Source organism: Camelus ferus, chromosome 4 (genome assembly GCF_009834535.1).
Source record: "Camelus ferus isolate YT-003-E chromosome 4, BCGSAC_Cfer_1.0, whole genome shotgun sequence".
Taxonomy (NCBI): Eukaryota; Metazoa; Chordata; class Mammalia; order Artiodactyla; family Camelidae; genus Camelus; species Camelus ferus.
The window spans coordinates 67,934,107-67,956,162 of record NC_045699.1 but is presented as its reverse complement, the minus strand read 5'-3'; the positions used below and the strand labels follow the sequence as shown (position 1 = coordinate 67,956,162).

General features: G+C 52.1%; 2 protein-coding genes across 9 annotated transcripts in view; both read right to left on the bottom strand.

Moving 5' to 3' along the window:
- Window positions 1-1,991: 1,991 nt before the first annotated feature.
- SLC2A8 (solute carrier family 2 member 8) lies at window positions 1,992-10,384 on the bottom strand. 4 transcript variants are annotated; one of them, XM_032478484.1, is made up of 10 exons: window positions 10,227-10,384; window positions 9,971-10,133; window positions 9,507-9,713; window positions 8,063-8,162; window positions 6,451-6,650; window positions 5,701-5,844; window positions 5,495-5,603; window positions 4,587-4,760; window positions 4,074-4,219; window positions 1,992-2,610 (listed from the first exon to the last, which is right to left on the bottom strand). In XM_032478484.1, the coding sequence occupies exons 1-10, from the start codon at window positions 10,280-10,282 to the stop codon at window positions 2,473-2,475; spliced, it is 1,437 nt and encodes a 478-aa protein (XP_032334375.1). In that variant the 5' UTR covers window positions 10,283-10,384; the 3' UTR covers window positions 1,992-2,472. The 4 variants fall into 4 exon arrangements, with proteins under 4 accessions (XP_032334375.1, XP_032334378.1, XP_032334377.1 ...); XM_032478487.1 differs by lacking the exon at window positions 4,074-4,219; XM_032478486.1 differs by lacking the exon at window positions 9,971-10,133 and having other exon boundaries at window positions 10,227-10,336.
- A 3,078-nt stretch (window positions 10,385-13,462) lies between these two features.
- The window catches only part of GARNL3 (GTPase activating Rap/RanGAP domain like 3), a 138,734-nt gene continuing 130,140 nt past the window's right edge, over window positions 13,463-22,056 (bottom strand). For 4 of the 5 annotated variants that reach the window (XM_032478462.1, XM_032478463.1, XM_006181853.2 and 1 more), the window contains 6 exons: window positions 21,588-21,695; window positions 20,027-20,145; window positions 17,922-18,060; window positions 16,940-17,155; window positions 15,552-15,678; window positions 13,463-13,941 (listed from right to left, as the gene is read on the bottom strand). In XM_032478462.1, coding sequence (XP_032334353.1) covers window positions 13,764-13,941; window positions 15,552-15,678; window positions 16,940-17,155; window positions 17,922-18,060; window positions 20,027-20,145; window positions 21,588-21,695 — 887 coding nt within the window. In that variant the 3' untranslated portion in view covers window positions 13,463-13,763. Of the gene's footprint in view, window positions 13,942-14,673; window positions 15,679-16,939; window positions 17,156-17,921; window positions 18,061-20,026; window positions 20,146-21,587; window positions 21,696-22,056 lie in introns of all 5 variants that reach the window. The other variant, XR_004319493.1, reaches the window with a different exon arrangement.

The window sequence follows — 22,056 nt, the reverse complement described above, 5'->3', positions numbered from 1 at the left end:
GCATGCACATGTCTATGGCAGCTTTATTCATAACAGCCAAAAATTGGAACTAGTTCAAATGTCCAATGGACTACTACTCAACAGCAAAAAGAAATGAACCGTGATGTATGCAGCAACCTGGACGAGCCTAAAAACACTAAGTTGAAGAAGCCGGACACAAAAGACTACAAACTATATGATCCCATTTTTTATGAAAGTTGAGAAAAGCTAAAACCAGAGGGACAGAACACATCTGTGGTTGCCAGGGCCACAGCTGTACAAGGAGATTGCCTGCAAAGGGATGCAAGGGAACATTTTGAGGTGATGAAAATGTCCTGTGTCTCAGCAGGGGAGAGTACAGCTCAGTGGTACAGCACATGATTAGCAGACACAAGGTCCTGGGTTCAATCCCCAGTACCTCCTCTAAAAACAAATAGATAAGTTGACCTAACTACCCCCCCCCCAAATTTAAAAAAATTAAAAAAAAAAATGCCCTATGTCTCTGTTGTAGTGGTGGGTACATGGCTGTGTACATTTGACCTAAGTCATCAAACTTTATACCTACAGTTGTTGAATTTTATGGTATGTAAGTAATGCTTAATATATTTCATTTTTAAGGTGAAAATATGTATTCTCAGAGAAACCCAAAAGGCATTCCACCAAAAAGAAAAGTACAGGATGCTACGGAAAAGGAACAGGGAATAAGAGAATTTAAATGACTATCCAAACAGCAATCAAAAGAAAGCTGGGGTGGTTATACTGATACCAGACAAAGTAGACCTCATGACAAGGAATCTTACCAGGGATAAAGATGGTCATTCAAAATGGTAAAGGACAAAGCAATCAGGAGACTGTAACTACCCTGAATGCGCAGGCACCTACTGGAGCCCCAAGGTGCATAAAGCAAAACCCGACAGAACTGCAAAGAGCGAAAGATGCACATTTACAGGTGGAGACTTCAACACCTCTCTCTCAGTTACTGATACAACAGGCGGACAGAAAGTCAGTAAGGATGTCAAAGACCTAAACCAAGCTACTGAACGACTTGATCTAATTGACATTTGCAGAACACTCCACCCAACAATGGCAGAATGCAGTTCACAACTCAGTGAGTGGACTTCAACGCAGGCACTAAGGTTGATGTGTGGTTATCAACATGAAGATGTGCCTGTACGTGGATGTGACCTCACTTCTGGAAGGTCCCAAGGCACCTGGATTTTGCTGCAGTTGAAAGCTGTCCTGTGTCTTACTTAGCACGTTTCACTGAAATCAGAGCAGCTACTGCGGGATCTTCCAGAAACTGAACCCAGGGTCCTGCTCTCCCCACTGCTCTGCCCTGGACCACACTGCACTTCCACTCCCCTTCCCTCTGGTCTCATTACAAAGCTTTCTATAAGATGCCAAGGTGGGCACATGCCGGGACTGTGCAACCCGAGACATGAGTAAAACAGGTTGAGGAATGGGAGGTACGGTGCCTCACTTCCGTGCAGTGATGCTGGAAAGTGTGGATGTTGGGAGAGAGAGAGCTTTCCAGACAAATTCTCAACAGAGGTTCTGTCTGGAAAGGTGTAGGTGTGACTATTTTATTATTTATCTAAACAAAAGAGGTTAATATTTGTAAAGTGCTTATTAGGACAGTGCCTAGCAGATGGGTAACTGCTATAAAAAATAATATTAAATAAATCTGTGTTTTCCAATTTTTCTACAGTGAACTCATATTATTATATAATAGATAGTAAAAGTGATTTGTAAAAGACTTCTTGCTCCATTAAAGTTGGTATAAAGAGAGGCTTCTTTTTTTGCAGCGGAACTCAAACAAGATTTGATGACTAATGATTCAGGAGACTGAGCTCAAGGAAGGAGCCAGAAATAACCTCTGAGTGCCAAAGGCAAGCCTGGCTGACCATGAGAAAGCAGACCCACGGATGTTCTTGGCAAGGCCCAGTTCACGGGAGGCTAGTTTTACGGAAGGGACACGAAAATGCCCTTCTTGACTGCAGCCCACACAGAGGTCACGGCCTGATTTTGAGTCAAATCTTTATTAGGCAAAATTCCTTCCTGACAATGCAGCCACTTGAGGATAAACCATGGGCCATCACCCAGCCTCCAAAAGCATCTTCTCCAGAAAACGAGCAACCAAGAGCCCCCCTTCTCTGCTGTCACTTTCGTGTCATGACAGAGACAGTGCGTGGAGGACTGGCTGCCGGACAGCAACACGCTTGCTCCCGAGCTGCAGGGCAGCAGAGGAACTGGACCGTGGGGCTGGGACCCTCAACCCTGTGCTTCCCTGGGCTGGGGAGAACTGGGCAGGAAGGAGGGACCCCAGAGGACAAGGCTCCAATGTGCTGCAGTCCTGGATCCTGGCTCCCTGGGGACAGGCAGGGGTTCCAGGCTCCAGCTGAGGCTCAGTTTGGAGTCACGGGCAGGTCCCAGCCCCTCCGAGGCCCAGAGCCAGTCCAGCTAGGAGGGGTAGCCACTCATGGGAAGAGGCTGTCATCGCCCTTCAAAATGAGCTGTGATTTGCTCCAAAGTCTTTCCTTTGGTTTCAGGGACACAGGCCAATGTGAAAAGGACACTGAAGATGCAGAAGGCAGAGGCCAGCCAGAAGGCACCGTAGGGCCTGAGCACCTCCTGCAGAGAGAGGAGAGAGGCTGCGTATGGACGTGGCAGGTCAGGAGCCAAGGCCCTAGCCGGGCCAGCCCTGCACAGCCTCAGGGGAGTGGAAGAGGGTCTGGTGCGGCCATCCAGATGCCTTGGCTGAGCTCCGTGTGGCTGACGACACTGAGGCTCACTGTGTTGAAGCGACTGCCCCCAGGTCAGAGACCCACTATCAGGGGTCTGACTCCAGGGCCACAGAACTCCCCTCTGCACTCAGCTTTGGCCCTGCCTCTGTGGTCCCCGTCCCCTGAGGAGTCTCTCTTCTTGGTGCTGGACGAAGTGGGCGAGCTATCAATAGGTGGAGATGGGGCCGTGGGGGCACACAGGGGCACTCAGGGCCCTTGGCAGTGGAGGGGAGAGTGAGTGATTTCCTTTGGTCAGAGCCTGTCCACCCTCCCAGCCCAGCCCCAGTGACCTCCCCGGTGCCAGAACCAAAGGCTGCTCCTTTCTCAGCTCCTCTTCCTGTGGGACCTAGTGACCCCACCCTTCTGCCCTGAAGCCCTTCTCCTGGCCTCTCTGTACACCCCTGGGTCACTCTTAGGTCCTTTGCCACCTTCCCCCTCCTTTACTGTCAGTCTCCTCCAAGCTTACCGCAAGTCATTTCCACCCCCAGGCCTCTGCCCTGGTCTCCCTGCTGTGTCCCCCGGGGCAGCCCTGCCTGAGCAGGCCCAGGCCCTGCAGAGTCCGGGCCAGCCCCAAGCATCCATGCCTCCCATGACCTGCCTCCCTTTGCCCCAGCCCAGCCTCCAGGTGGTTCATTCTCCTACCATTGTCCCCTGTCATAAAGGGGACCCTGTCCGTCTCACTCATTGCTGCTCTGGCACCCTGATCAGGCTGGATGTGACCTGGGGGGATGAATGACTAACAAACGGCCTGACTCTCTGCACCAGAACCGTCCCCCTGATTGGATGGGAAGCCCTGAGCCAGGGACCGTGTCTGTGTCAGTCCATTCATGAGAAGGTGGCAAAATGTGGAAATGAACCGATACTCCCGTCAACCCTGAGGGGAAGGTACTGTCACCCTTCTCCATCTTCAGCCAAGGAAGCTGGCATAGAGGAAGGAGAGCAGCACACCCCAGGTCACAGTGGGGAGGTGGCCAAGGTGGGGTTGGAGCCCAGGCCTGTCGACACCAAAGCCAGAGTTCTTCTCACACAGCCCTGCTTCTCCCGTGTCCCCAAAGTCCAATGGTGGAGCTCAGCCCGGCTGTCCTTCCACCCAGACAACCTGGAGGCTCCCAAGTGGTCACAACCTGGGTTCCTTGCCACCCCTGCCTGTCTGCTTACCCTCACCCCTGAGCAAGATGGCGGTGTCGCAGGATGGTGGGGCCTCAGCCTGCACGTGAGGCCACTGACCCTGAGTCTTTTGTAACAAGAGTAATTCTTAAAAGGACTTCTCTGTTGACTGTGTGACGGGAGGCCATCAGGGCCAGCACTCACCATGAGGCTGCTGAACTCTTTTGTCACCAGGAAGGCCATGAGCCAGTTGGTGAGGACGCAGACACCGGTGGCCACACCCTTGACGTGCAGAGGGAAGATCTCAGACATGAGGAGCCAGGGAATGGGCCCCCAGCCCACAGCGAAGCCTACGGGAGCAAGACAGGCGTCAGGGCCCACGAGGCTGGACCCCTCGGCTCGCCGCAGGCACGCTGGGCTGCAGCCGTGCGGGGCAGCCTGGCTGTGGGCTGAAGGGGCCTGGGTTCCAGCCTGGGCCCACCAGCTCAGCGCCTCACTGTACAGAATGGGATAAGGATGGGGCCTGCTTGGAGGGGGGGTGGTTGGAGCTAAGTGAAAGGAGCAGAAAAGGGCTTAGCTTGGTGCCTGGTACACGGTCAGAGCTACAAATGCAGAGGTGAGGCTGGCTAGGCCCAGACTCACTGGGAGCCGCAGGGACCTGGTGGTGACAGGGCGTCCCCATGAGCCCCTGCTCAGCCTGCCCGTGGGCCCCCTCACCAGCGATGAAGAGGCACATGCTGCCCACCGCCAGCCAGGCCAGCCCCATGCTGGCATTGGTGGGCTCCATGGAGACGGGCGTCCAGAGTTCCACGTGTGAGGAGTTGCTGGGGCCATCCTGGGTCAGCTTGAAGTAGGCGCCAAAGGCACTGGTGCTGAACACCATGACCACACCTGCAGGCGGAGGGTGGTGGGCAGGGCGGGGCAAGCGGGCCACAGCGCGCACACGAGCACTCGGGCTGGGGTCTCAGTGCAGCGTGGCCTGGACACCTCTGAGAGGGGCAGCGAGCAGGGCTCTGACTGGGCAGCACCCACCCCAGCGCTGCCAGCCCCGGCTCAGACCTCAAACCTCAGCAAACTCCAAGGAGGCCCCGGAAGCAGACCCTCCCTGGCCTGAGGGAGCAGGGGCAGTCACAGCGGCAGCAGCACGACTTTCAGACCCACTTCCCCAGTAGCACCCAGGGCTGCTGGGCCCAGCGGCGTGGAGGGCCTCGCTTGGGTCATCTCCCAATCCTCCCAAGGGCCCAAACTGCCCCCACTTCACAGGGGGGAAACTGGCTCAGAGAGGTTAAGTCACTTGCCCAAAGATGACAAGCTTCTGAGCCATTTCACCCCTGGGCCCCATTTCCTCCTCGTCAGCTGGGGCCCTGAGGGCACCTTCTCCTAGGTCCATTGCAGAGGTTCAGGCACAATGCAGGGATGCCATTAGCACAGGCCTGGTCTGCAGCGAGCGCCCAGGGAGAGCTCTAGTTAAGTCCTGGCCTCCTCCTCAGGGACGCTCAGCAGTTGTCCTCTTCCCGCAATGCGGTGACCTCAGCAAAGACCCTCCAGCCTCCGGCGGGGAGCTTGGCCTGGGCCACCCTACTTGCTGAGGCTGAGAGGGCTGAGTCTCCACCCCTGGGCCTCACCTGACAAGGCCAGGAGCAGCCTCCGCCCTGCCCTGTCCATGACGAGGGCTGCTATGGCCGTGAACAGCACCTGGATGACGCCCACGACGACCGAGGCCAGGCTGCTGTCCTGCGGAAGGGCCGAGGCGGGTCAGGCAAAGACCCCGGGATTGGGTTCCTCCCATGCAGCAACCAGATGAGGCAGGCTGGGGCAGAGGCCTCTTTACCTTGAACTTGGCCTCCTGAAAGATGCTCTCTGCATAGAACATGACAGCGTTGATGCCTGACAGCTGCTGGAAGGCCATCAGCGAAATGCCAATGATGAAGGGCTTGTAGATGCCAGGACGCTGCAGCTGCACCAGGCGGAAGCCCTGCCCAGACAGAGACCGGGCATCAGTGCTCTCTCCCCCGTCCCCAGGCTTTGAGCCCATCATCCTAAGGCCTGGTGGAGGGTGGGAGCCTGTTTCTTGTCCTGACCCCACCTGGGCCTTGGGTTCAAAGACAGGTCCCCATCTGTAAGGTGACAAGATCCTCACCTCTCCACCACCACCACCAGGCATGTGCTGTGACTCCCATTTTACAGATGAAGAGACTAAGGCTTAAAGAAGGAAAGGTCATACACTAGGTAAGTGGCAGAGACTCAATCTTCTCCCCTTCCCTACAACTTCCTGTTTAAAAATTCCAAGTCCTCAAGTCTGCACCTGCACTTCCCTCTGACCTGGCCCGGCCTTTCTCTTCCTGGGACAGTAAGGTTAAGGCTCAGGCTTTCCCAGGGTTGTCCAGCCAAGGAGTGGGGCTTGAGTGGGCCTCTGCTTGCCTGCACACAGGATCGCACCCCCAACTCACCCCACAGTGTGTGCGCGCAGGTGAGCACACAAGCGTGCAGCCTTGGGGACAGGCTGGGTTGACCTTGCCTGGCTGCAAAGGGGCGGTATCTCATTGTCCCCTCCCGCCAGCTCTGGCTCCCGGCCCCTCACCTGGTGCTCCGCCCTGACAGGGGGCTCTTCCCAGCCCTGCTCAGAGCCCCACAGGAACTGCATGGCGGCCATGGCTTCCTGGTGCTTGTGCTTAGTCAGCAAGAAGCGAGGGGTCTCGGGCATGCAGCACATGAGCAGCAGCATGAAGGAGGGGGGCACACAGCCCAGCACGGCCAGCCAGCGCCACTCGAGGACCCAGCCTGGTTTGGAGCAGGGGGGTCAGACATCAGAGCTGGGTGAACCAGCCTGAACCTTCTCCAGGAGTGTGTTCCCCTCAGCCAACCCCAGGGTCTCAGCTAGAGGGTAGGGACCTCACTACCTTTGCATGACCACCCTCCTGTTCATTATTGATACTGTCATTACTGTTGTTAAGTGTTGTAGAAATGACGGGAGGTGATCAGTGAATATTTATGTGGCTATTAAAGGATGAGGCTCTCGCTGTGCACCCACGTCGTACATGGCACCACTTGTCTAAAAGGTAGGGTGGGAGAATAAATATGTGAGTCCTCCCACATGCACAGACTCTCTGGAAGGCCACCAAGAAGCAGGCAAGGCCGGCTCCTCTAGAGAGGAAGGGGGACAGAGTGGGGAAGACTTTTCACTGGACACCAATCAAAACTCATGGAAATGGATCAATGAAAGTGCAGATTATGATGACCTGGGGCTAATTCTATGGGTGTATCCACACTCATGTGTCTGTCCATGGCAGGGGCTTTGGCACACTACTGGCCCCAAGGCAGCGAGGGTGCTGCAGAACTCTGAATTAGAGTCAGGAAGGTAAATAGGTGAAAATGAAAGACCACAGACCGGCGTGTTGTCCACTCTGAAGAACCAGAGGGCACATGCCCCAAGCTCTGCCATGGCCCATCAGGCCCTGAACCCCCATCCCCACCACGGTCCTCAGTCCATCCCTTGACAATTCTCTTAAGATCTGCTGCCAGGCACTTTTCACAGTATCACTTAATTTAATCCCTCAGCGGCCTTGGACTAGGTAGGGTTATCTCCACTTAAAGACAGGGACATTGAGGCTACCAGGGATGGTGTGACTAGGCCAAGGTCACACAACTAGTAAGCAGCAGAGGCCCCTGACCTTGGACTGTCAGATCTAAAGCCTGCCCTCTTTCTGTCCCAGTTCTGGTGAAAAATGTCTGCCTCTGGAAGCTTCCTCATGCTGGTCCCAGCTCTGACCCTTGGGTCCCTGGAACCTGCCTCCTTCAGGCTGCAAATCCAGTACTGATACTTCTGAGGGAGACATGCTTGGGCCCTCCAACCTCCTGGGCTAAAGATTTTGGGGTTCCCCACCAACCCCCAGAATCCTGTTTGGCATTGCAGTGAGGTACTGGCCTAACCAGCCAGTGCTCCCCACACTCCTGGACTGGGCTTCTGCTGTGGGAAGGCGAGGACGTCACATCCTCCAGCTCCCCCTAGAACCTGGTCACAAGACCCACACAACCCAGGGCCTCAGGGAGGTGGTCTAGGAACCTGGCATCTTGGGCAGTGGCTGTGTGACCTCGGGTACGTCTCTTGACTTCTCTAAACTTCAGTTTCTATATCTGTAAAACGGCCATACAGCCATTACCAGGCATCAAAAGAGGTAACATGGAAACTATACCTGCCAGGTAGGCTAGGAGGATGCCTATGACCACCATCAGCTGCACACAGGAGCCGAGCAGCCCCCGCACTTCGGGGTAGGCAATTTCGGAGATATAGACCTGTTGACAATTAAGATGAGATGCAAAGCCTCAGCCAATCACAGCTGAGGAGAGCCTTGACTGGGGCAGCTGCAGGCCCCGTGGGCCCCTAATCGCAGGACCCTGGTTAGCAGAGCCCTCCCCACACCTCCCTGGCCCCTACCAAGTGATCCGCAGCAGGTGTTTAAAGGGTACGTACATGGCTGCTGTGTGTGTGGTGGGGAGAGGGCACAGAGCTTTCCAAACTCATTTACTTGTATGCATACCCTTAACAAAATGTAGATTCTGACGCTGTGGGTCTGGGGTCCAAGATTCTGCCTTTCTAACTAGCTCCAGGTGACACCCAGGCTGCTGGCCCAAGGACCATTCTGTGAGTGGTATCCTTGGAGTGAAAGCAGGAACTCTGCACCTCAATTGCTACCAGTGGCTCCTCTGGGCTCAGGAAGCCAGAAAGCCCTTGCCCATGCTTCTAAGTTATTCCATACCTTATGCCCATGACTAAGACAGCTGTGTTTTTGCCTAGTAAAAAAAATAAAGTAAAATAAAATCTAATCTAGCTGCTGCCTGTTGCCCAGCAAACGCAGGTGAAAGGAGGGGTAGGTGCAAAAGGATGGACTCTGAGCTACTGCTTTCAATCTGGACCAGGTTAGGGTGTGTGCAGTTCGCTGATCACCCAGTAACCCCAGCTGCCAGGGTCCAAGTCCCTCCACAGGCCGTGCCAGGGCCAGGGCTGTATGTGCAAAGTCTCACTGAATCCTCACAACCACAGCACGAGGTAATGCCATTATTCCCATTTTACAAGGGAGAAAACTGAGGCGCAGAGGGTTGCTCTGCCCTGGTAAGTGGCTGAGCCAGGATTTCACCCAGATGTGCACAGCTCCAAAGTCAGCCTGGCCAGTGCTGGGTCAGGAGATGGTGCGAGAGGAGGGGAAGCAGCTGGAGGACCAGTTTGTGAGCAGTGAAGGGGAGCGGCAGGTCCCAGCAGCCTTTGCCCTTGAGGACAAACCAGAACAGGATTTTCCTGCTAAACTGTAGTCAGTGGTCTGAATGACAAGAGGGATGTAAGCCACACTGTGAGGCTTCTGTTGACCATCCACAGATGCCATATTACTTGTAGAGCACAGAGGCCCTGTTAAGTGGCACAGTCCTGGGTTCGAGTAATAGCTTCACAGTCTGACTAGCTGTGCCTCCACAAAGGACTTCAGGTTTCTTAAGCTCACTTCGTCTGTAAACGGACTATAACAATGGCTCCTTCCAAGCCCATTTCGAGTGCAAGGAAGATGAAGCAGGGAAGGGGCAGGTGCTACGCACCCAGGAGGCCGCAGCCAGGGAGAACCAGGCTTCCAGGCTGGGGGACACACTCACCGGAGCCACTAGCGAGGCAATGCCGCAGGCCAGGCCCGTGAGGAGGCGGCCTCCGAGCAGCATCCACACGTTCTGAGCCGCGGTGATGACGGCAAAGCCGGTCACGAAGGGTACGGTGCAGAGCAGGAGGCTCAGCTTGCGCCCGGCGAGGTCTACGAGCCAGCCGCCCAGCACGCCCCCCGCCGCGGCGCCCAGGGTCACGATGGCCTGGGGGCAGGGCGATCGCGGGCTGAGGAGGGGGCGCCAGGGCGCCGCGGCCCAACCTCGCCCTCCACCCCACCCTCAGAGGTCTTGGGCCGGGGAGGGGAAGAGGATGGGCGACCCCTGGCAGGGCAGCCGGGACGCACTCGGCGGAGGGTCTCAGTGCCCGCCTGAAGCAAGGCACGGGGAGGGTCCCAGGGTCCATCTTAGGGGTGGGCGGAGGAAGGTCCCGGGAGGGCTGGAGGGGGAGTCCGAGGCCTCACCCCGAACCAGGAGGCGGCGGCGGCATCGAGGCGCGGGGCCGGGGGCGCGGCGCGCCGCAGGCTCGGAATGGCCGGGGAGCTGTAGCCGAGCGCGAAGCCGAAGCTGAGCGGGCCCAGGGCGGCGGCGAAGGCGGCGAGGAAGACGCGGCGGCTGCGGGGAGCGCTGCGAGAACAGGGCGGTCGGTGAACGGCGGGGCCTGGGAGCAGCGGAGGGGAGAGGCCGCGTCCCCAGGCCCGGCTCCCACTGCTCGCTCACCTGCCGCCCGGGGGCCGCAGGAGCGGCTGGGTCTCCTCCTGGTCCTCAGGCGTCATAACCGCAGCCAACGCTTGCTGGGTCAGCTCTGCTGCCTAAACTGCCGCGAGTCCCGCGAGTCCCGGCACCAACCCCTCAGGCCAGAGCCAGCCAATGGACGGTGAGGGGCGGCTCTGGGGCGGGATCGGCGGTGTGGGAGCAGCCAATGGGAACGCAAGGCGGGGTTAACGTCTGCGCTAGGAGCCGCCCTTCAAGTCAAGGTGGACCAATGGAAGCAAAAAGCCGGTAGGCGACGCGCAGTGGAACCGCCCCTAAAACAGAGCTATCCGATGTATAGGCGGAGCGGAGTTTGTATCTGGGCCTGGAGCACAGGACCACCCAATAGGAGTGTGGTGCGAGCCCAGAGGCGGGGTCATATAAACTACCTCAAACTTGTCTGCCAGTGAGGTTGGAGGGCGGAGATTGCACTTGCCCCTGGGGCCGCCTCTCCATCCAGCTTCGACCCGTGAAGGCGCAGCACGTGGGCCGAGCCCAGGAATTCCTGCTCCCACTCTGGGCAGCTGCAGCTGTCATCCTCGGTCGGGTCTGTGGTTCCTGCCCGGTATTAACTGCTGCCCTGGGGTCTAGGCAGCTCTGCCCACTGAGAACCGCAGGGAGGAAGGTCTCCAAACAACGGTCCTGGGCCGTTCTCCTCTCGGATGCCGATGCCGAACCTGGCCCGGCCCTGCTCCTCACGTCTCGGAACCCCCAGATTGCTGACAGCTACGGAGCCGACGACGACAAGGACCTCCGGGTGCTGGGGACCTGTATTGGGCGAGGTCCCCCACGCCGCATAGGTGTGACTGATCTGGGCTTAAATGGTGATCCCCACGCTCCCTGTTAAATTCCACTCACTTCACAGGTAATCCTGACTCTGGAATATTCTTAATACCTCCCAACTTTGACTCCCCTGTAGATGTTAATAGCCAACCTCTCTACGTGTCTGCACCCAAGTCACTGCAGGAGATGAGGATGATGAACTCAGGGCTCTGCAGCCTCTCGCCATTGGTATGCTCTCTGGGTGCAGGCAGCACCGGTGGAGTGCTGTGTAATTCTGGCAAGAACCAGGGCTAGGAAGGTAAAAGAAGCTTGGCTTCTAAGCCCTCTCTGGGCCTCTGTTTCCTCATCTCTAAGTGGGGATGACAGTTATCTGTCTTGCAGGAGGGTTTTGGGTAGGGGCAATGTAAAAAGACCAAACACATGCAAAAGTACTCAAATGCTATCAGGTATGATTACAATGGTCGTTTGACCTAGTGCAGTCACCTGATTGTACTAACTTTTAAGACTTAGGCAACCACCCCTCGTGATTCCTCAGCATCTTGTGCTCCAGTCATAAATTCTTATCACTGCTTGTGATCACCTGTTTACTTCTCTCCCTCCCCCAATGGACATGATCTCCTCCTCCAGACAGTGGACACTTGGTGTTTGCTGAGGGGATGGACACCTCAGACTCCAAGGGCAAACTGCTGCATTAGACAGCTGACTTTGCAGTTCAGCCTGTGGGGTATGCAGAGGCTTGTGTAGACAGGATGATCCCATGAGCCCAGGTAACGCCAGCCAGCCCTCTGAGCCAGGGACCCCTACAAACCTGCTCCTGCTCTCCAGCTGGTCATCTCCCTCCCTTGAGTTTGTAATATTCACTTCTTGGCCTTTGTAAGCAGATATTGCTGCCAGAGCAGCATCCCGCCCCGCCTTTAAATGCTAAACACCCTCAATCTGTTTAGTAGGATCAAAAATCCTTTCTACATTCACTCCTCAGATCTGTGACCCTTGGCAAATTGTGAGGTGGCTGTGATGCTGCCAATCTCTTTGGAAGAATGGTCTAAATAGCCCTTAGTTTTTCTGTTCCAGACTGAGAGTCAAGAAACTTCAGAGAGAAAAAAAAAAAAAGATGACAGGAAACAAACACATACAAGCTCATGAAGCTTACAAATTATTTTACCATGAAAAACACCAGCCAGATCCAACTGATACAAGGCACTCAGCCTGGGTCTGTAAGGTAGACAGGGGACAGAGACCAGCTCTGAGGTCAGAGAACTCACAGGTTCAAATCACTGCCCCTTTCTGAGCCTCAGTTTCCTCATTTGAAAAGAATAATAAAACCAAATTCACAAACTTTTGGTGAGGTCCAGATACAGCATGTAGTTGATCTTGTGTTTTCCCCTACATACGAAAAGGGCATAACAAAACACAGAAGAATGCGAATGCTGAATGCTGCAAAAACTTGAAGACTCCTTTGGTTATAGACACCCCGCCTGGCCATACCTAAAAAGCACTGTCAATACTGTCGCCTCTTGCCTTCTGCTGAAGGGGACCAGGCAGCCTTCAGCTTGGATTCACCCTGTTGGATAGTTTGTGCAATAGGCAGAGAGGAGAGCTCTCTCCATAGTGTACAAGGCCAAGGAGGTAGGGTCCAAACTTCTGTAAAATCTTTCAGATCAGGGTGATGTCAAGCACAGGTCCCTGCGCTTAGGGAGCGGACCTGCAGAACTCCTCAGAGCCACTTTCACGGGGTAAATGATCTCAAGTTTCTTTTGATGGGTAATATAGGCAAGACGAGATATAATAAAACAGAATCTGTCAGACTAAAGCCAAAGGTAAATTACCGTCTTTGCACAGATTAAAAATTTCACAATGTCAGTGAAACTAGGTTTTCCTCCTTTCCTCTCCACTGGCTGGGGGCCGACATCTCACTGTTTCATTTGCACTTGGCCACACCCTCATTTTCTTCTCACTCTTAGCAGGGAGCAATGGAAGGCAGATACATGATCAGGGGAAGTATAATCATCTGGTTCATGTGAAAGAGCAAAGGGGACCCGAACAAGAGGAGGGAATTTGAGAATGATTTTGATGACAAAGAGTAACTTTTTTGGTTATATGATTTCACAGTAACAATAAAACAAACAAATAAAACAGGCTCGTATACCTTATCATTTTTCATGAGACATACGAAGAAAGAAGCAGGAGCTTCTAAGACGTAAAAATGCAGCTGTTCTCAAGTCTGCAGGCAGGAACACAGCTGGTCCCAATCACAGTGAACTGAAACAGTAACACGGGCCAACGGTGCAGAAAGAAAACTTATTTATAATAAATTTTCAAAGCAATGGCTTTTCTTTATAAAAGAAACACATCATGTGACAAATCAAAACTGTAATGAAAAAATAATTTCTCCATCTAAGTATATAAAATATAAGAGAAGGTTGCAGTAAATAAGAATGAACATTTTTGATTTATTCAAAGTTTCAATCTAAAACCTCAATGAAATCTACCACATTTATTACAAGGGGACTGATGGTTTCTGAACAGAAAGAAACAAAGGTCAAGAAAGATGGCACTGGGCATTGGAGGGTGACCCAAACTGGCTGAGTGTGCAGAAGGTTTGGTCCAAGAGATCATGGACAGGCTAAAAGCCACATTTTGTTGAGAAATGATGTCAGAACTGGCTAAAGAGTATAAACCTCCATAAGAAAGTGAAAGATGGCAAACTCATTGGGACTCTGTTTACTTCAAGTCAATGATGTCTTCATCCAAGTAAGCTGGGAGCTGGAAGGGGCTGCTGCCCCACACGGGGCTGCCTTCTCGCTCTGCCCCAGGGTCCTGCTCGGAGCTTGCTGACTGGTAAAGCCCCTCAGGATTGGCTTCAGAAGTAGAAGGACTTTCCAAGGAGCTTGACGTAATCCTAGAGGAGAAAAGTCACTGTGAACGGATCCTGGGGTGCACCTCGGAGCTGGCTGCTTTGTTTCCAGCTCCTCTAAACTCGGGAGCCTGTCTCTTCACCCCCGCCATTACAGGGGAGAGGTGGGGAGGTGCAGGAGTCACCTCCACCCCAACACAACTTAGGTTCTGCCGGCAGGAAGCCCTACCTCATTGGATGTTGTGGGTTTTAAAGGCCGGTTGGTGACACATAGGTCTTTGTGAGGTAAAGCCGGAAAATGTCACTCAGCCTAAAACCTTCCCATGGCTCCCCATAGCCTGAGGACAAGGCTGAAACTCCTGACCACAAGCCTATGGGCCCCAGGACTGGCCCCGCTGACCCCTCCAGCCTCCTCCCAGCCCACCCCGCCCTCTCTGTTTCCTCCTGCACTCAGGCGCTGGCTCTCTTGATAGCTGCAAAACCAATTTGACCAAATTCAGGGAATTCATTCATTCAGCAAGTACTCACGTAGCCTGCAAAAGCCCCCAGCCCAACCTCTGGCCGCTGCTCGTGACCTCTCATCCTTCTCTGTGCTCAAGCTGACCCACCCTCCCTCCCTCCCTCTCTCTCCCCAGGGCCTGCTATTCCTGCTGTGGACGGTCTGTCCCCTGGCCCCTTCTCATTCAAAGCTCAGCTCAGTGCTGTTTCCTCAAAGAGGCTTCCTTGATACCCCCCCTATCAAGTAGACCTTGTATCTGCTCCACCCCCATCACTTACCTTCTTTTGAATTTCCTTGCAGCACCCGTCACTAATGGAAGTGATAGAATTTGTTTATCTGTTTACAGATTTATTGTCTGTTTCTCCACACTGGAATGTAAAGTCCATGAAGGCAGGGGCCTGGTCACACAATAGGGGCTCAAAAGGGTATCTGATTAAAGCATGAGTGAGAGCTGCCTCTTCCTCAGCCAGGCTAATGCTTACTTGATTTGTGAGACTTGGCTCGGCCTTTCCTGATGTTTGAGATCCCCCTGCCCCAGGTGATGGCACCCTCATTCCTCTGCATCACCTGCCACCCTGGACTGCTGTACTTCCTGCCATGTCCTTGTTGGCCTTGCCTCCCAGCCTGTGAGCCCCATGAAGTTCAGTGCCGCATCCCTAGCTCAGTGCCAGGTGCTCCAAGAATGTGCACTGGGTGAATTAATGGAGCCTGGATATGTGCCCCCTTACGCTCCACACAGGAGCACGGACGCTGTTGCTTGAGGGGCACAGAGAACCTTAGGGGATAAATCAGTGGGATTCAACAAATATTCATGGACACATGGTAATGAAGTGCCATTCGGCAAGGCTTTTTTTAATATCCACCAGAAGTACTGGAGAGTGCCTATTTCCTGCCACTCTTACTGAGCATTTTTGTCTTAAAAAGACCCTGTCAGTCTGGTGAGCAAAAACAAAGTATCTTACTGCGTACTTGCTGGATTGCCAGTGAGGTTGCCCGTTTGTCTGGGCCCCGCCCTCAGGCTGTGCTCTCTGAGGACCCTCAGGAGCTGGATGCTGACCCATGGTATTGTCATCCAGCAGAAAGGGCCTGGTGGCCATCCTGTGACTTCAGGGGCCACCACCCTGAGTGGGGCTGCTGGGGCTGCTTCTCCCTTTACCTGTCGCTGCTAGTTGATCTCACTGTCTCTGGCTTGGGGCCTCCTTGGTTTTCTTCCAACCGCTTCCGGGCTTTTGATTTGGGCTTTGGGGCTCCTTCTGACCTGGGCCCACCATCATCGGAGAGGCCTGGATTGCAGGGGAGAATCATAGGTCAGGGGGTCATTATCACAGGGCTGCCACAGGGATGAAAAATGCCCTTTTTCTCTTGGTGGAGCTGGGGCATTATTGGGATCAAGGCAGGAAGAATGACGATAAAGTCTATATTCTTAAAAATTTAATTGGTTTTCTTGTCTTGTTGGTAGTTCTTTTTTTCTGATTAGAATGAATATATGTATTGCAAAAAAAAAAAAAAAAAAAAGACTCAAAAGAGTCTAATGAAGGGGAGAAAATCTAGAGTCCTACCACTGGAAACCGTAATCCTCCAACTCAGAGGTTCGATTTCTGAAAAGCACAGTGGTTTGCAAAACAGTAGTTGGCAGATCAAGCTTTCATAGGGAATAGCAAGTTAAAAATGGCAGTACTCGTTTTAAAAGCACAGTGGAAGGCACCAACTTCTAACACAAACTGACTTTGCCAGTGTCAAGGCCTGCCCAGTCTGGTGGCCCGAATCCCCTTCTCCAGTTGGTCAGGAAACATTACTGCAGAGCAGGCATGTGACAAGGCCGACTGTCCTTGCCGTTTTATGCCATGTAGATCCTGATGCAAGATTTCAAACCAGTTCTTACTGGTTTGACATAATACTTCCATTTTTTCTCCTTTTGTTTTCACAGTTCCAAACAAAAATCTTAAAACAGTCCAGACTTTTCGCAATTATCCTGGTGCTTTATGCCACTCTGTTCTGGTCTCCTAGCTGTAAATTGACAGATGAGGGCACAGCAAAGACCTTTCACCTCTACCACCCTGTAGACTTGCCCCGCTGTCCAGGGCCTTCGGGAGGCGTAACTGAACTGTACTACAAATACGCAAAAAAACCAAATGCAAAAGACTCCACCCCATGTGAATTTAGATGTTTGGATATACAAATATAAAATGTTATCTGAGAATTGCATGGTATAAACCCTCCTAGACACTTTTCTAGGAAATCATACATATATAGATACTTATATTAAAAAAAAAATCATATCAGACTAGACATACTGGCTTACAAACTGCCCTTTCCCCTCTTAACATGGTTTGGGCACTTTCCACGCCCGTAAACACACCACTGTCGGTTGGTAGACTGCGTAGTATTTCCTGGTGTAGGTGTGCTATGATTTGTTTATAAATCCCTTATGAAAGGGCAAGTTTCTTTTTGAGCCCATTGTTTTTGAGGATAATTAGCATCTGAAGGAAGAAACAAGCGGGTATCCTTACAAACAGTGAAAAAACAAGAATCGAGAGCCATTACCCAGCAGCTCCCTGCGGGTCCTGCTTGCGATTTCTTTGATCTCCATGCGGGACAGGGACAAGGAGTGAGTGACAGGAATGGCAGCAATGCCTATGCCGATGGAAGTGGGCGGGGTGATGACCTTGGAGACCAAGGGGGATTTCAGGGGTCGCTCGATGCTTCTGCCCACAAGGTTTCTAAGTGGAATCTTGTACAGATTTTTGGACGGAACTTCACCTGAAAAAAGATTTTGAAAAGAACATCAGAACTTCAAGAAAAGTTCATGTTATTTACATGACGGTAATTTCTGGTTTCTCAACCTAATTAGCATAAAGGAAGACTTGGTGTCGCAGGCTGACCTCCCAGGTCTCGTTGGGGCAAAAAAGTGATGGTGCCCACGGCTCGGTTTTCTCAGGGCATTGTGTAAATGGGATAAAATGCACCCACTCCTGGCTGCTTGTGCACAGGAGGAAGAAGGCGACAAGAAAAGCACAGCTGTCCTGCTTGGGGGATCCGAGCTCTCCTAAGAATGAGCCACGAAGATGACTCATGTGGTGAGAAGTCAGGAGACGCGCTAGGCAGAAACCACAGCAAAGGCCTGACAGAGTGAAAGCTGCATGTGCTGAGTAATGTGTGGGTTTTATGACTCTATCCTTTTAGCTATAAAAACCCACTAGATCACTAACATCCCCGAAGGAAAAATAACTTGCCGTGATAAGTCAGAATCTCTCCAGCCCCTGACTCCCTTCTCCCCACTGAAACAATTGTTTTCAAAATGGGATTGTTTTGTTGGGGGGATGGATTTCACAAGGTTTCTTTTTATTAAAAAATTTTTTTTTTATCATAAGGTTTCTTAAGGATGCAACCAGACTGCAAATTTTTTTATGGCTTCAAATAGTGAGTTCCTTAGGCAGTAATCACCTGTCAATATTTGACAATTAACTAGAGAAATCAGAATGGATCAAAATTATCTACCAATAAGACAGTAAAAATTGGACTTCACCTTCCCCCGGGGAAGAAGGAAACACTGGAGTATCTCGGCCCGGGGGTGTCTGAGGAGAATTGTGGGCACTGGCTCCCTTAGAGCTGCCTCCAGACGAGACCTCATTCACAGATGTGGTTGCTGTGAAGTATATATCCGACTAGAAAGAAAGAGGAAAAGCATTACTGAGCTGCCTGGGGTTACAAGCCTGGTGCCCACGGGCTTCTGTCATCATTGCAAAGCCTCCAACTGTCCCTCCCGCTCAGCTGCGACATCCTCGGGGCCTGCGGTGCAGCAACAGGCTTGGGGAGGCGGCTTCTAGCACAGGTGTGGACCTCTCCCGACTATTCTGTATCTCCCCTTCTTATCTATTTGTTGCTACACAATACAAAAGAGTCAGTTTCCCACACACCTTCTGCAAAACACAAACACAACACACTTCACAGGGATCTCAGGCACCTGGGGGCTAGAGCTGGAAAGGGTTTAGGATTCGGTCCAGTCCATTTCACCGGGGGGAAATGGGTCCTTCACTCACTCATATGTGCAAATACTTAAGCACACCCAGGACGTGCTGGCTTTGGGGCAGCGGCAGCGCGTGCTGGAGCGGCTGGTGCTGACGCAGGAGCACCGAGCTACAGGGGTTTTGCAAGCCGGCTGCCAAACAGAGCCATTATTAAACTCAAATTATATTAAAAACAAAGGTACTAAATATCAAAATTCAACCATTCCTAGTTACTTTACTACATTTACTGTTATCTCTGCTCTTGTGATTTCCATGAACAGTGTCTGCATGGTGGGGATACTGTGTAAGAGAGGCTCCCGAGTGTTGCTCCCCAACTCTGTGTTCCGTGGTGTCACCAGGAAGCTTGAGCTCAGTCACAGTGGGACTATTTACACCACGAAAAATCGGCAAATGCTGCAAATCAGAGCTTGATTTGTTGTTTTGTTGACTGTCTAGACTTAAAGTGATGGAGAGAATGTTAATCATGAAGATGAAGATTAAAAGTGTGTTGCGTCTAGTGCTGAGATTGAAAGAAGTTTTGGTTTAATGACTATGATTTGTACAAGGGTGAAAAATAGTTTAACAGATCACATTTCAGATTTAATGACGACAAACCTGGAAAAAGAATGAATGGCTTGAGCTGTCACTCCAACTGTAAAATCAAGGCTGAACTGCAACCCTAGGCTGGCTAGAGATAAAGCAGTTCAGCAAAAATTAAAAGCATTTTGTGAAAGCCAACTGGCTAAATGGACTATAAGATAAAAGCATTGTATATTTTATTATTATTTGTAAATTGTAAGCTATTTACATTTTTATATCAGTATAATTTATAAACAATGTACATACATATATATGTGTACACACACACCCACCTTCCAGAGGGCTGCTGGTTGAACGCTTACCAGCACCCCACCGACGCTGTGTTAGTGGATAAGACGGCTCAGCCCCCGCTGTCACAGAACGGTCAGCGCAGTGGGGAAAGTCCACAGTCACCCGCTACCAAATGTGACGCACGTCAGGATGGAGAAAGTGCCCCGGTGTGGCAGGGGCACCGGCCAGACTGGCAGGGGACTGGGAGACTGTGTGGGGCTGACCGAGGGGAGGGGACAGAATAAGCCCTGCCGGACTTTTCACCAGCAATACAAGACACCTTGGAAGTCAGCTTCGTTCCTCCATCCCTCGGTTTTGCTCACACTCTGTTACTAGACGTGAATTAGCCAGTCATATTCATGGACACAAATTCAAACTGAGGGCCCAAAGCGGCCAAGGAAGAAAGCGATATTGCAAACTCTTGCTTTTTTAGATGGACTATCCTTCAGGGCAGCAGTGACCTGGACTCTGACAGGGGATTTCTCTTTTCAGCTGAGCGCTCCCCAACTGCCACCAGCACCAAGGACCCTCTAGACACCAAGGAGGGGTGTTTTGAAGCCCAAGGGTTCTGCACAGGAAAATACAAACAACAAGTCTGTTTTCCGCTTTCTCATCTCACGCTGGTGTGTCGATACCCACGTGGTGGTGTCACCGTCAGCCTCCCCTGATGAGGGTGTTGGGCCTCCCCTAAACCTCCGGGTGCTGTGGGTGCCCAAAGCCCCTCAGACAGAAATAAAATCCCAGTTCTACTCACCCTGGAGGCCACGAGCTGCAGCTGAGGCACAACGGCTGTGTGGACCAGGTTCCCATTCACCACCAGGCGGATCTCCATGGAGTCAGGGGTGAAGGCCAGGAGGTACGGGAATGCACAGACTGCAAGGCAATGAAGGGTCAGCTCCCAGCCCGGGCTTGTGGCCTTGGAGGTGCCCTGACCCTCTCACACACCCCTCGCCTCTCCTGCAGCTCCCATCCCTCCCTTCCTCTGGCTGCCTCTTCCTTCCTGCATGGGGGCATGCCCTCCATTTCTAAGAGAGCCTCCCTTGGTCACCAGACTTCCGCTCAGGAGGGGTGCACTATCTTGACTTCTCCCTGCACTCTTCTCTTGCTGGGATCCCCCACCCCATCTTCTGGGGGTGCTCGGCCCAGGCCCTGGAGACCTTCCCTGCATCGTCCAGGCTGCAGCTTGACATGCCCTCTCCTTTTGCTTTTTGCCTGGAAGCCTGGCCTTTACTCATTCCTCCTTCCCTGGGGCCGGGTCACCCTCTCCTATGAGCCTCCTGTCTGTGTCTGGGCAAGGGCTGCATCCTTTTCCTCACTGTCCCTCACAGTGTCCCTTGGGTTCAATGGGTTTGCTGAATTATTTATTAAAGGCTGGCCCTTCTTGAGATCTTTTTATGACACATTGACTTCCAGGCACCACAGCTGACCCGGTTGCCCTGTGATCCCCTCTTGTCTTTCTTGCCGGTCACTCCACACTCTCTCTCCTTCACGCTGGCCCGTTCCCTTGCATTCTCTCCTTGGCGGACTCTCTTGGCTTCAACCCAGGGCTCTTCCTAGCACACCCACACCTCTAGCCTTGATCTCTCAAGCAGGCCTCCAACATTGCTCAGACCTGAGAGCCGTTTCCAACACTTCCCTCCTTTTTTTTTTTTTTTAACTATATCTAATCTGCATCAAAGCTAGACTGATCCTCCCAGTATCTGGATCCTTTCCTCTGGTCTCTCTCAAAACTATGTTTACCTATCAACACGTGCTTTTACTTTGAGGAAACAGTACTAACATTCTTGGCTCTGATCTGACTCTTGTGGGGAAGATGCCCAGCTGTGGATCTCGAACCACAGAAAGGAAGCACTACGACTCACGTCCTGACGTTTTCAGTGGCAGGTGAAGCACCTGGGTTTCTGTGATTCTAGACTTTCAAGCTTCAAAATATATAAGAAGGACGCTGAATGCATTGTGCTTCTTTCCCAAGTCAGTCAGTGTTTCAAGGCTGGAGATCTTGCTCTCAAATTTTAGAAAAAGGAAAGCAAGGCCTAGAAATGAAAGGGTACTGAAAGATACCCAAGTACTGAAAATTGATATTTAATTACTCTCAAATGCTTCCATGCTCAGGCACTGAGAACTGGGAGAAGCAGCAGAGGATAAAAGTCCCCAAAGGGGAACAAAATGAAAAACAAGAAGAAGACTCTTAATACTCACTGCACTCACATCATTCATGGCAATTTAGCAGTAAGCCTGCGAGTTTGCTCACATAGGATTGACAGTTCAGATGCATCTATTCGGGGGAAGAGCATGATGACAAAGGGTGTCCTTACCGATCGCATAGGGAGCCTGGTTCCAACAGAACTGGAAATCTGACGCAGAGGGTTGAACCAAAAAAGAGCCACCATTAAACGGGCAAACCTTTTTATAGATGCAACTGTCTGCAAGGAAACAACAGCAACTCATTTTTGTTAGAGACGACACTCAGGTCACCGTCATTAGATAAATGAGAAACAGGTAACAAGAATAGCATCCTATGTGCTCGTTCTTTACAAAAGCCAGTGTGAATATTGCCACGATGCCAGATTCTCAGGGTCAGGAGGCAGCCTGAGCCAGATTAATATTACTGTAACGAATCATCATAGCTGCCATGTTTGGAGAATTTACTACGTACCAGGCACTGAGCTTTAAAACAGTCTCCTGTTTAATCTGTACAGCCTGATGAAGTGGATGCTCTTATTATGCTCATTTTACAGATGAGAAAATTGAGGCAAAGAGGTGCAAAGTCTCACAAGTCCCCCA

Bases quoted from the DNA above. Each gene is read 5' to 3' on its own strand.
- SLC2A8 (XM_032478484.1), bottom strand. From the start codon at position 10,282: ATGACGCCTGAGGACCAGGAGGAGACCCAGCCGCTCCTGCGGCCCCCG. The intron at 10,134-10,226 runs GTGAGCGAGCAG...CTGTTCTCGCAG, and splicing joins CTGCGGCCCCCGGGCGGCAG to CGCTCCCCGCAGCCGCCGCG. The intron at 2,611-4,073 runs GTGAGTGCTGGC...CTCTCTCTGCAG, and splicing joins AAGAGTTCAGCAGCCTCATG to GAGGTGCTCAGGCCCTACGG.